The 13145-nt window shown below is 42.5% G+C and overlaps 1 protein-coding gene across 2 annotated transcripts in view; it reads left to right on the top strand.

Annotated features, from left to right (window-relative positions):
- LOC147685383 (uncharacterized) overlaps positions 1 to 13145 on the top strand; it is a 102325-nt gene that overhangs the window by 60008 nt on the left and 29172 nt on the right. For both annotated transcript variants that reach the window (XM_086941296.1, XM_086941297.1), the window contains exon 4: positions 3342 to 3476. In XM_086941296.1, the coding sequence (XP_086797422.1) occupies positions 3342 to 3476 (135 nt within the window). The remainder of the gene's footprint in view (positions 1 to 3341; positions 3477 to 13145) is intronic.

The raw sequence follows: 13145 nt of genomic DNA, 5'->3' as shown, positions 1-13145 counted from the left end.
TTTTCTGAATTGTAATCTTTTTGTTCCAAAGCTCTTTCAAAATCTGCCCAGCCACATTTCTAAATGCCCTTCTGTTTTTTTGACAAGAGGTTTGTGTAAGTTGTTCAATCTTAAGTATGTAAGGTGGCATCTCACCTTTTCTTAGGGTATTTTTTTGAGATGAGTGCTTTGGCTCAGTTTTCCATAGAAGATTGTCCCAAGACATATCCCAGGTCAAGAGCGTACTCAAAAGGTGACTCGCCTTAGATTGTATACAATAGCAAAATAGTACATACTCACAAATAAATTAACATGAATCTAAATGGGTCTTCACAAAACAGCAGCTCTAAGGTAATGTAATTCTTCTATTGGCAGACAAAAATTGTATTACAGCAAATATTGAACATATTAAGTTCTTAGTAAACCAAATTAAAAATAACTTCAAATATTAAATAACTATTTCATAAAATCAATATAAGTTCTGATAATCATTCAAATCATCTAGAGTTTGAATGTTTAGATAGTCTATCCCAAAATTCAAGTTGTATTGTTTCCTATGCAAAGCTCTACCTCTTTTTGGTTTTAAGCCCACTTCTCAAATCTAAAAAATTATTTGCTTTAAATTGTCTTCACATTCCCAAAAACATTTAGGTACAGTCTTATATTTGACCTGATGTGTTGTTTCTTTCCGTTGCCCAACCTATACAATTAACATTCAATCTCTACTTTTCTTTTTCCAGCTGAACCCACTCATTGTTTTTGTTTGAAAATTTGAGAAAATAGCCAGTCTTATTCTAGAATATCCAATAGGACATAATTACCCACCTGATATATCCAGATAACTCCGTAATCTTAAGAATTATGTTAAAGCAATTTAGCTGCCCCTATGCTCATCAGAGAAGGAAGAGGCTTATCAATTACATGCCCGTCATGGTAAGATTATTTAGCCTGTACAGATGCCTCACTCCAAGTGGGCTATCCTCACAAAGAGATCCAGGATATGCTCAGACATGACAGCCTTATATTGACTGTGATTACAACATTGCAGCTATCATTTGTATCTGCCCACATTTCTTGGCATTATTTGGCCCTTCAGCACTTCTAAGCAGCATGAGAACAATAATGTTCATGCCAATTATCTCTCTATCACTTTGAAGCTATTGGAGTCTTCAATTTTCAATTTTGAGATTCCGGACTGGGTTTGTTTAGGGAGAAGGTTCATAGTCCGATTCAATTTGGTCTTCCCTCTTGTTGTCTGATGGAGTTGGCCTGGCAGGGTGGGTTGGAGGGGTTTGTGCAATTAAATTTACTCTTTATGTTACAGCCATAGAACAGACACAGAAATTCATTCTTGCCTTTAACCCACATTTTAGACCTAAACGTTCTCAATGTTCTTGGAGACTCTGCATTTCCTATTTGAACTCTTGTGTTTTCCATTGTAATGTTTCTTATGTCTTTCAAATTAGCAAATTTACGGAATCTGATGATTGTGTTTCCTTTACGCTCAGGTTTGGGATCGTCTCCCATTTAGACATAACAATCCTCACTGTAATAATCTTGTGTTATCCTTGCAACTGACCATAGCTGTCCTGTTACTTTTGGCATACCTTTTTTCTCTGTTAGTCATATTTACCGTCCTTTCCTCAGCTCCGTATTCCTGGGAATAGGGTTGACCAATTTGTGCATGCCTTTTCCCTTCACTTTACACTACTTTAATGTTTGGGTCGTTTCCAGCCTATAATAAGCTTTCTCCCATTGGTGATTTGCAGCAACTATGTCATGTTTTAATTGCATGGATTTTTTTAGAACTATTACTCCCTCTTGTCGTAACGCCCAAGTAAGTATGTTTTATAACGTAAGTCGTGAAAGCATAAGCATCCTCCATGGGTGAAATTACCAGGAGCTCAAGAAAGCCTCATCTTTGCCTCAGGAGAGTGGATCTTAAAATTCTGTTTGGACAACTCCTGACACTCAAAACTGGTGACATGTTAATGGAGAGTAGTAAATTGTTTTTGTTTAGATCCAGGAACTACCCTGTTGTAAGTAATTCTTTAGGCTGGGAGGACAACTATGCATTTCAGTGGACCAGAAGGCTGCTGTAGCACAGCAAGCAAAACTGTTTCGTGGCATCTGCTTCTTACTCCTTAGTCTATTTTCTCTGCTGCTGCTGTGGGCATGCACTATGCTACCTCAGTTGTTTTGGACAGCTTCTTCTTTTATATATTATAATTTTATTCTAAAGCAGCACAAAGATTCCTTGTGGAATGGGTCTTTTTGCTGAGAACTTGATTTTATATTTTCTGTAAGACAGGATACACTTTAAAGCCCTAGGTTATAAACATTCATGTGGGAGATAAATGACAAGTAAGTTGGACAGAGATCAGTGTGGATACACATGCTCTCATTGCTCTGATTACTGAGCATGGTAGCTTTCAAAATTCTCATTTTACAACCAAATGAGGTGAAGATGATCTTCGTAGAATGAAAATGGAAGAAGCCTACTTGGGTATTTATACTTTGGTCTGGTGGATACTGAAAAGAGTCTTCTGCACTGAATGATTAGCGTAAGAGTTTCACTGCTGAAGATTTAGAAAATAAATGTCTCTGAGAGTGTCGAGGCCAAGCTGATTTGTGTGTTTAATGATATAATGATACTCGAGTGGCAGGAAGACAGTACTCTACCAACAATCCCATAGAGCGCAATATAACAAATTATTTTGGAATATCTTATTGGAAAACATATACATCTTTATAGAGATTAGGACTAATCTTTGGTAAGTGGAAGTAAATACTGCACAATACCGTGTATGTAGAACACCTAACTTAGAATAAAGTTTTCTGTGGTAAAAGGAAAAGCCGCAATATGGGTATGGATAAAATATGGAGGAAAAATACACATTATTAAATGGTAAACACGGTTAACAATATTTTAAAATCGCCAAGTCAGGGAAATTCTCACCTTGACAGAATGTTGTAGGCTTCAAAAAAGCAACCACGTTCCGCTGGCAATAAGTCATTTGAAAGCAGACAAGTGGGCACTAGATTAGTATTTTGCACGTTTTGTTTCAGAATCTAATTGTTGACGGGGTTTATCTTAATGATCACTGCAACAATCTCAAAAGATTAGAACATTTTTCTCTAAGTTAGACAAATTGTTCCAGGATCCTCCATTGACATAAGACAATATTCGAGCAGCATATGTATCTAAAAAAGACAAACTCGAAATTGAATTGAGAGGTTTGATAGTAAGGTTAAAGTAAAAAGTGTCTGTAGTTTTGGGTGGAATGTGTAGAGGGTTCTTTTGCTAATGGTGGAGCTTTGTTCGAGGTCAGTGTGACCCGACGTTGGTCTTTCTTTTCCAGGTGAATATCCAAAATGGACAGGCTATGTCCGGCTCTACTGCAATGCTTCCATACCTGGTTGGAGCACCCCTCTCTAATCAGTCTCCACGGATGAACCACGCCCCTCTACCACCTACTCGGAGCATGGGAACACATGTAAGATAAACATCAATACATGCCTTTGTTGTCACTGTCAAATAGTGATTCCACCCTTGAGGTGACTCCTTGTGTATATCAATGGGGATAATGTATGCTGTGAATACGGATTACAGGTCCATGAAGTGTAGGATGCATACCTGTCCTTCTTTCTCTTTTGAGCTTATCTTGTTACATCTTGCTTTGTAAATATATTGGTTCTGCTCTGCTTTAATTCTAGTTTCTGTGCTTGTCTCAGTCTCAGTCTCGTCTCTATGCTTCTTTTAATTGTTTGTCTATCTCTCTCTAACCTCCTTTACTTCTCTTAGCTTCATTCCTTGCCTATTTTCCTTTTTATAGAAAAAAACAAACTTTTATTGATATACCAATTGAATACACTGATTGATATTTTCCTTCATTCTTGTCTTTTCAGTCTGCTTCAGTATATGTTAGTGCACTCCTCTGTGTATGCTTGCATCTCTATTTTGGCATTAAGTCACTATATGGTTATGATGGCTGAGTGCAATTCATTCTCTGTTTTGGATTGTCTACTCACTTTCTGTATGTGGATGTGTTTGTATGCCAGTCAGTCTTTGTTTGCCTCCAATTCATATTCCGTCCACTTTCCTCTGTCAGAATCTCTCGGTGTTTGTCAGCTTATATGACTTTTTCACTGTCGGCAGTCAGTTTTTGTTATTTTCTTTAATGTGGCCTTGAATCAGTTTTAGCTGGCACGCCATCCCAATATTTCCAAAATATTCATAGAAAAAATATCCACTGACTTGCGAATTACCCTTGCTTTGAACCTCCAGCCTATCGAGACAATGACCTGACACGTGACTCGCTCCATCAAAGCCCATCCTGCCTTCCAGAGGCACCAACTAAAATGCAACAGACTGTACCAAAGCTCTGCCTGCAATCCAGCGTCATTGGCCTGGAATGCAGGTAAACTTGCGCAATACCCCCACCCTGCTGCACATACTGTGGACTCATATGCAACTGGCCCCACCTCAGCCCCATCAACTTTCAATAAACAAAGTCACATTTTCTATATGTCCATACAATCTTCTCAGCAATGTGAGAATAAAGTTTGATGTTCTGAGTAAAACGTACTTCCAACACTAGCAGCAGCTTGTCAATCAATATCCAGTGAATTTAAGGTTAGTGCTCTGGAAAGCTGAACTGAGGATACTGTAGTGTTTGCATGTTTACCTTTTCTACAATTTCTCAGATATCTTTCTTTACACTGTTAGAAGAAAAAAGTCTGGTTTGCTGAGTGAAATGTGCTTCCAACACCAGCAGCAGCTGGTCAGTTGATTCCCTAGTGTTCTACTGCAGGTTTAGCACTGAGTTCTAGGGGCCAGATTTAAGACCTTTTTTTGCCATCACAAACGGGAGATCGGTCTGTTTGCGACCACAAAAAAGAGTCACTGACTCACAAAATAGCGTTTGCGATTCTCGCTATTAGGAATGGGCGTCCCTTCCTAATAATGAGTCTCAATGCAATGTACCATTGTTTTGCGACTGCAAAAAACTCGCAGTTTACCACCTACTTCAAGTAGGTGGTAAACCACTCGCAAACAGGAAGGGGTCCCCTGGGGACTCCTTCCTCTTTGTGAGTGTTTGCAAAAATATTTTTTAAGAGCAGGCAGTGGTCTCAGGGACCACTGCCTGCCCTTAAAATTTGAAACTGAAAGTTTAATTTTTCTTTTTTAAATGCATCCTGTTTTCCTTTAAGGAAAATGGACTGCATTTAAAAGAAAAATACTGCTTTATTTAAAAAGCAGTCAGATTCATGGCAGTCAGCTGACCCCAGCAGGCCACCATCCCTGGGAGTGCTAACCATTCATAATGGGGTCGCAAATTGTGCTTGCCTCATGAATATTAATGAGGCATGCAATTTGCGACCCCATTGGGAATCGCAAACAGTGTCTGAGACACTGTGGTACATTCACTTTTGCGAGTCCCATTCTGATGCAATTTGCGCCTCGCTAAGTAAATGGGCATACATCTGGCCCCTAATGAGCAACTAGAGTGCTGACATTCTGTATTCTGACTAAATTGTGGCGTACCTGAATGCCATCTTGACAGAATCAAAGCTGTAAAACTGAATACATATGCTACAGCGGAGACAACAGTAAAAGAACACAACAATGGGGTTCATTTTGTCATCGAAAACATGGCTAGTGCTATAAAAAGCTAAAATGAGGACACATTTCAAGGAGTTATCAAATATATTTCTCTTCCCTGCCAGTGAATCATTATGACATGCAGAAAGAAACATGTACTTCCTACACCAGAAGCAGCTGTCATTTAACTGCCTAGTGATGCGCTAAAGCTTATTCACAGAGCTCTAATGAACAACCAGAACACTAACATTCTGTATTTAGGACACAAGTATGGCCCATCTGAACCCCATCTTGATTGAATCTAAGCTGTAAAACTGAAAATAATCCACTACAGAGGATATTGCAGTAAATTAACAATATGAGGGATTTCTTTTTGTCATAGAAATTATGGTTTGTGTTTTAGGAACTGTGAGTTCTCGAATATCTGCCTCATTCATTTCAGTTAAACATCCTGACATCAGAGTGAAACATACTTCTCACACCCACAGTAGTCTGCCAGATAACTCTCTAGTATTCAACTACAGCATTACCACTGTGAACCGCAGAAAAGGTTGCACATAGGGTTTAAAAAGCATTAAGGACAGTGAAGAGTCTTGGGGAACTCTGCAAATATTGGGGATGCTGGACCGGATGCTAAACATTCTTAAGCTTGTGCTGTGGAGACAAGCATATATGTTATATTTTTTCTGACATTATTGATATATAAAGTGAATAGTTTAAATTTAGTTTGCATAGATATAATAAAACCATACCTTTTAGAGCTGTGTCCACATTTTACATAACTTTTTCCTCTTTATCCGATTAAGATAAATTGTATACTAAGACACAATGATATTTATCAAGATCTGTAAATAAAGCTGGTGCAATGGTTTCCATTACATCTATTGAAGATATGCACTCAAAATACTAAAGTAATATTAGTAGTTAATAGCCTCAATTATTAGTTCATTTTGCTTACCTGTCTGCATAGAAAGGTGGCAAATCATTCCACTGTGCTGGAGGAGTTCACAGAGTTTTGCCAACTCCATGTTCTGCTTAGAACACAGAGTTCCATCAAAACGCATCTGGCAGGGTTTTTCTCATGCGAGGCTCAAGAACAATAAGTTCACATGCGATAATTAGCATCCCCTAGGGTGATTTTCGGGTGTTTGAATGCCTCCCTGCGAGATTTTTTAACGTGGGCGGTTGAGGCATTAGAAAATCTACGCGAAAAGGTAAACAGAAACCGTGCCCCCTCGCACACCGCATGGTGCCATTCGCAATGATTTTAGAGCATGGAACAAGCTCCAAGTGGTAAAAATCTGCACAAGCAGTACAACAAGCCGAATTCCAACCGCTCATGGAATTCCACAGAATGCCGCAGAGTTTCCATGTAACTCTGTGACTTGCAGCCACCATATACATTTGTGTATTATCTATGGGAAATAAAAAGGGCTTCCTTATGTATGTCCTCACTGTTTAAAAAGATCTCCACCACATGTTAATGGCATTCTTACTTTAACTGGTAAGAATTGTGGGAAGTTGGCTCTATATATTCTATACCAAAATGAGTTATAGTGTGCACAGAGTCCAGTGGAACCCCAAAGGTAGGCAGAGGTAAAATTAGATAGCGCCTTACTCTCTATTTGTGATAGTGTGGGCGAGCAGTTAGGCTTTATCAGATGGTAGTGAAATACAGGTAAATTAAAATGTTGAAATTACTTTTCAGATTACTTTTTTTTCCTCATTGTGATATGCCTAGATATCACACTGGGACATTTCCTAGAGAAAAGGTAAGTAAAATCAGTTTTGCACAGTTGTAGTTTTTCAGGTTTTCATACAAATTAATTCCACACTTAGAACATTTTTCAAAGGGAAACAGTCAGTGTATTCCTATGAAGTTATCAGTTAACAGGTAAGTAATCAGTCTTTGGGGTTGAGTTTCTGGGGTTAGTACAAGGGTTACCCCAGAGTCAAGGATGCACTCGAAAAGCACCCTCAGCGGCACTAGGGCGGTCAAGTGCAGAGTAATGAGGCCCAATGTTATCCAATGGGAGATAGGAGTCCTCGGTTGGTGGCTGCTCACGAGCAGGCCCCTGGTGTTAGGCTCAGGGCAAAGGGGGATCCGAGTTAGCACCCAAAGTACATCTGCAGCGGCGCAGGGTGCTTATTTGGTGTCGGGTGTCCTGTTGATTTCAATGGGGATTTTCCGGTTTCAACAAAGACTGTGGGCTTGGGGACGAAGATCTTCAAGAGGTGACCGCCAGTTGGAGAGGTAAGTTAGGATAGCTGGGAAAGCTGGGACACCGTCGGTTGGCCACGCAGGGCTGTGGGACTTAGGGTGCAGGGGTGTCTCTAGGCGTCTGGTTTTCCTTACCAGCTCCGGTCTTGGTCGAGGGGACCCTCCAGAAAGAGGCTGCAGGCTTCGCTGGTAGATTTGAGACAGGTCAGAGATTACCAGATCTCGGGTCAGGATCGCTGGGGAGACCCCCTCATTGTTTTGGACCTCTCAAACTTGGGCCGTTGGCGTCAATTGCAGAGTGGTGCAGACTCGCAGATTTGGCCGGAGCCAGAGTCTGTTGGTGAGCAAATTCGGTGCTCACGGGAGACAGAGTCTTTTCTATGGAAGGCAGGGCTGATCCTCAGGGTTCTTGAGGTTGCTGGCTACAGGACACACAGGGATATCGCTTCTTTAGGCTCAAGGTGGGGACAGGCCAGTAGGGCTGGCGCCAAGTCAGTGGGTGTTCTCTTTTTTTTTTTAGCTTTGGCAAGGCTTCTTCGGTTCTTCTTCCTTTTCTTCTTAGTTGGTTCTTGTCTGAGGAGGCAAGGTTCGGGGATGCCCGTAAATACTAGATTTAGGGGTGTTACAGGTAATTAAAGGTTGGGACCGACCAATAGGTCCCTTCCTTGGGTGGGTACACCCCTGATTATGCTACCCTCCAGTGGGAGGGAGGTATATGCCGCACTCTGGTTGGCTGGGTCCCTCCATCTGCAAGATGGAAGGGACTGAGAGGTCTTCACCTCGCCTCCCCCACCTGAGGGGTGGAGTTGGCAAAGGTGGGCACACCTCTCTCCCTCACTTAGTTTTCCCATCGATTCTCCCGCCTAAAGTGGGGGTCCGAACTGGTGGGGGCAGTTGCTGGAAGTAGCAAAAGGCCTGGGGAAGCTCACAAAGGTGGCAAGCCTTTGAAGCTTTCCCTTTCATGGACCCTGCCTATCCTGGGGGAGGAGGCTTGGCACCTCGTCCCAGGATGTGCATTGTTTCAGACCCTCAGGAGGAGCAGGCTCTCAACCCAGGGGTCCAGAAACATGTCTGGTGGTGGCAGCTGGTAAGCAGCTACTCAGCCTGGACACTAGGATTAGGTCGTTTTTTAAGGGGCATCTCTAAGAAGCCTTCCCAGTGCATTTTTCCTTAAATCCCACACTGGCATCAGTATGGGTTTAATGTGCTGAGTAGTTTGATACCAAACTTTCCAGTTTTCAGTAAAGCCACTATGGTGCTGTGGAGTTCATAATGACAAACTCCCAGGACCATATACTCTTGATGGCATTACTGCACTTACAATGTCTAAGAATTGGCTTAGACACTGTAGGGGTACAGGGTTCATGTACCTATACCCTCACCACTGGTATAGTGCACCCAGCTAGAGGGGTGGCTGATCTATGCTAGGGCAGTGTTTTTTTCGGTATGGCACACAGTGATGTGTATACAAAAAGGATCTGAGACGTCCAGATCCAGAGAACCTGACTAGCTACTGAGACATGACACCTTTCGGTCTGTTTCAGAAACAGGGAAAGAAAACTTTTTCTTTATAGTCCCCTCACTCACTGGAGTTTCCTCACGGTGACATGCTTCATCATAGGGGCTTCCCAACCCGCTGCGGGTTGAGGCGTGCTACAACTATCGATATTGCGTAGGAGCACTTTATTATGAAGACTATGTGTCGTGTAATGTGAGAGAAAGGGGAAAATGAAGTGGAGTGAAAAGGTTAAAAATATCCTACTAGTGAGTTAAACTAACTTTATTCAGGCTCCTAGTGGATACATTAAAAATGGGGTGGTTTACTAGGTGAGCCGGTTCTATTATGAAACACGGTACCCTAGTAAAAGAGTCGACTAGTTTCGAGCTGTACCCCACAGCTCTTCTTCAGGACTACAACAGGGTCCAGCCCTGTGAGTACCACTCCAAAACAAACGTGAAAAGTATGCCTATATTAATATATGAATATACATACTCTTTTCTTGCAATTCATTGGCATATTTTTGCTGAGGTTTTACTGAACCTCCTGGTCGATCGCGGGAAAGTTATTTGTCCCCATAACCACTTGTTACGAGGCTCTGTTGTGGCGGTAAACCTACTCGGCTTCCTTTGAGACCGGTCTCAAGGGAAGCCGAGTAGGTTTACCGCCACAACAGAGCCTCGTAACAAGTGGTTATGGGGACAAATAACTTTCCCGCGATCGACCATGAGGTTCAGTAAAACCTCAGCAAAAATATGCCAATGAATTGCAAGAAAAGAGTATGTATATTCATATATTAATATAGGCATACTTTTCACGTTTGTTTTGGAGTGGTGCTCACAGGGCTGGACCCTGTTGTAGTCCTGAAGAAGAGCTGTGGGGTACAGCTCGAAACTAGTTGACTCTTTTACTAGGGTACTGTGTTTCATAATAGAACCGGATCACCTAGTAAACCACCCCATTTTTAATGTATCCACTAGGAGCCTGAATAAAGTTAGTTTAACTCACTAGTAGGATATTTTTAACCTTTTCACTCCACTTCATTTTCCCCTTTCTCTCACATTACACGACACATAGTCTTCATAATAAAGTGCTCCTACGCAATATCGATAGTTGTAGCACGCCTCAACCCGCAGCGGGTTGGGAAGCCCCTATGATGAAGCATGTCACCGTGAGGAAACTCCGGTGAGTGAGGGGACTATAAAGAAAAAGTTTTCTTTCCCTGTTTCTGAAACAGACCGAAAGGTGTCATGTCTCAGTAGCTAGTCAGGTTCTCTGGATCTGAACGTCTCAGATCCTTTTTGTATAAGTATTGCTGTGGAGGGCGAAACTGTCTAATCTCTTCCTCTACCTCCCCCTGTTTGGTATTACACAGTGATGTGTGCCATGTCGACTTTTCACTTAGTTCTGCACCAAAACACGTAGCCTGTAAAGGTAGTGTGTGTGTAAAGGTACAGGTTGCTTTCAAGAATTTTTTGTTTCAGGCCCAAGCAGGCCATATTTATTTATTTTCAGGAACACCGCGTTAAGCCTACAACCTCTCAGTGAGGCCGGCCGCGTTTATAATGAGTCCTGTGTTTGCGTATCAACTGGAGCCGGCTCGGAGCCTTAAAACAGCGCCATGCCTACAACTCTCTTGATAGAGCCGGCCGCGTGGCTTATGGGGAAGCAATCCAGAAGCGCCTCGCACGCAAGCACGCGCCAGCTATGCATGGGAAGTAGGTAGCAGGCAACTAGCCCAACTGCATGAAACAGCCCAACGGGGCACAACCGTCTCAGAACGAGACGAAGGTCAGAGCGGCAAGGAGGAAGAGAAGAAATAGTCGGAATCTATGTTCCCTCTAGGGCGCGCGCGCGCGCGCACCTGCCCTGACGTCACCGCGCACCGTCCCGTGTGGAGCGCGCACACTGGATGTCCCGCTAGAGAGTCGCGCTGCCGGCCGCTTTGAAGAGGCGAGCGGCGCGATCATCACTCATCAGGCACTTTTGACTCTGGTGCTGGCGTAAGGAGTGCAGGTAAGGAGGCGGGGGTGGCTGGTGGGCTGTGGAGCGTATGGGGCAGACTGTGGCTTTTGTTGCTGTTAATCAGAGTCCCTTCACGGGCTCCGATTAACAGCAATACTTAAACAAAAGGCCAGAGTCTGCCCCGCTTTTACTAACAAAAGCGTAGACAGTTCCCAAACACAGCGCGTACTTTAGCACACGCTGTGTTTGGAAAGTGTCTACGCTTTTGTTAGTAAACGCGGGGCAGACTCTCAGCCATGAGGATTGTTTTAACTTGGTGATTGGTTTTTGAGCTCCATATCTCACGTTCTAAAATCTTGTTGGCGCCATGAGGCTGAGATGGCAAATACAGTGCATAAACTTGGTATTCATTTCATACAGGAGGCTCCTCTTGTTTATCAATCGAGCTAGTGGCAACAATGCAGTATACATTAATGATAACATGGGATGGGAAAAATACTTTGCATGATATAAATTTTATTTAATTACAATTAGCACACAATCACCATATTCTAAAGCAAAAATCCTTATGAAATGATGAAAGTGTTTTGGTTCACAATCTTGTGGATTAAAATAGTACAAGCAAGGGACCTGTACTGTGTCCACCAACAAACTTTTGTTCTTAGAAGTGTATGTACAGACAGGCTACGTATGTAAAATTTAAGGCAATGAACAGTGTTCTCTATGATTTAATGCGGTCATGTTTTTTTAAGCTGACCTAGCTCTTCTAAATAGGTCAAGGTTCAGATGAAGGGCTGAACAATCCAATGAGTTGTGAGTCTCCCAAACAGAGATAAGTTCTCCTTCTGATATCACATTCTGATATCTGTGATGCGGGAGACAATCAGTCCAGCTGGCACCTTTTTTATTAAGGCTTGTCCCTTGCCTAAAGAACCCCAATCTATCAACAACTGATCCAAATAGTGGGACAGATGGCAGAACGGCACCAAAAATAAGGGTAAAACGAGGGGAACAGAGGGCAGAAAGGCACAAAAAACGAATGGAAGAGAGCAGAAGGGCACAAAAAAACGAGGGGAGAACAAAGTGGGTCAGAGGGCAGAAAGGCACAAAAAATGAGTGGAACTGAGGGTGGAAAGGCTAAAAAAAGAGGGAAGACGAGTGGAACAGAAGGCAAAAGGGGCAGAAAAATGAGTGGCACAGAGGACAGGTGGGCACACAAAACGAGTGGAACAGAAGGCAAAAGGGGGAAAAAAACGAGTGGCACAGAGGGCAGATGGGCACAAAAAAGTAATGGCACAGAGGCACTGGGCAGCGAGGGGAACAGAAAGGAAAACTGAGCAGAGACACGGGCAGCGAGGGGTACAGAAGGAAAGACCGGGCAGAGAGAGCATGGGGACAGCGAGGGGAACAGAGGGAAGACAAAGGAGCACAGATTTTCGTGCTGCTGTCTGATTGCTCATTTTCCACAAGCCCTTGCGTACCACTAATTAATACACTGCTGTATTCATACATGCCCATGCCAATAGACCCAATTCAGGCTGTCTCCCTCTTGAAATTGCCTCTGCTTCAAAAGGCGTTTTTAAAAAGTAATTTAAGTTGTACAAATCACTAGGGTATCCATTTCTGGAATTGTGAGTCTGCCATTTTTTTACAAGACGTTTGTTGCATGAATTACATGCCAATATCATGCGCCTCATGCTGGACCAAGGTTTCAGATTGCTTATGTCTTGTGCTTTTCTAAACTTGAAGTGTACTTGCCAGTGTAACCAATTCATGTCATGGCGTGCTTATCCAATTTGCAAACTGCCCTTAAGACTCTTATTGTGGACCTGTATATGTGAAAATGCACCATCTTTTCCCATTTTAAAGTAAACATT

Source organism: Lissotriton vulgaris, chromosome 10 (genome assembly GCF_964263255.1).
Source record: "Lissotriton vulgaris chromosome 10, aLisVul1.2, whole genome shotgun sequence".
In the NCBI taxonomy this organism is placed as follows: Eukaryota; Metazoa; Chordata; class Amphibia; order Caudata; family Salamandridae; genus Lissotriton; species Lissotriton vulgaris.
Note: the sequence above shows the minus strand (reverse complement) of the source record. Positions and strands in the feature narration are given on the sequence as shown.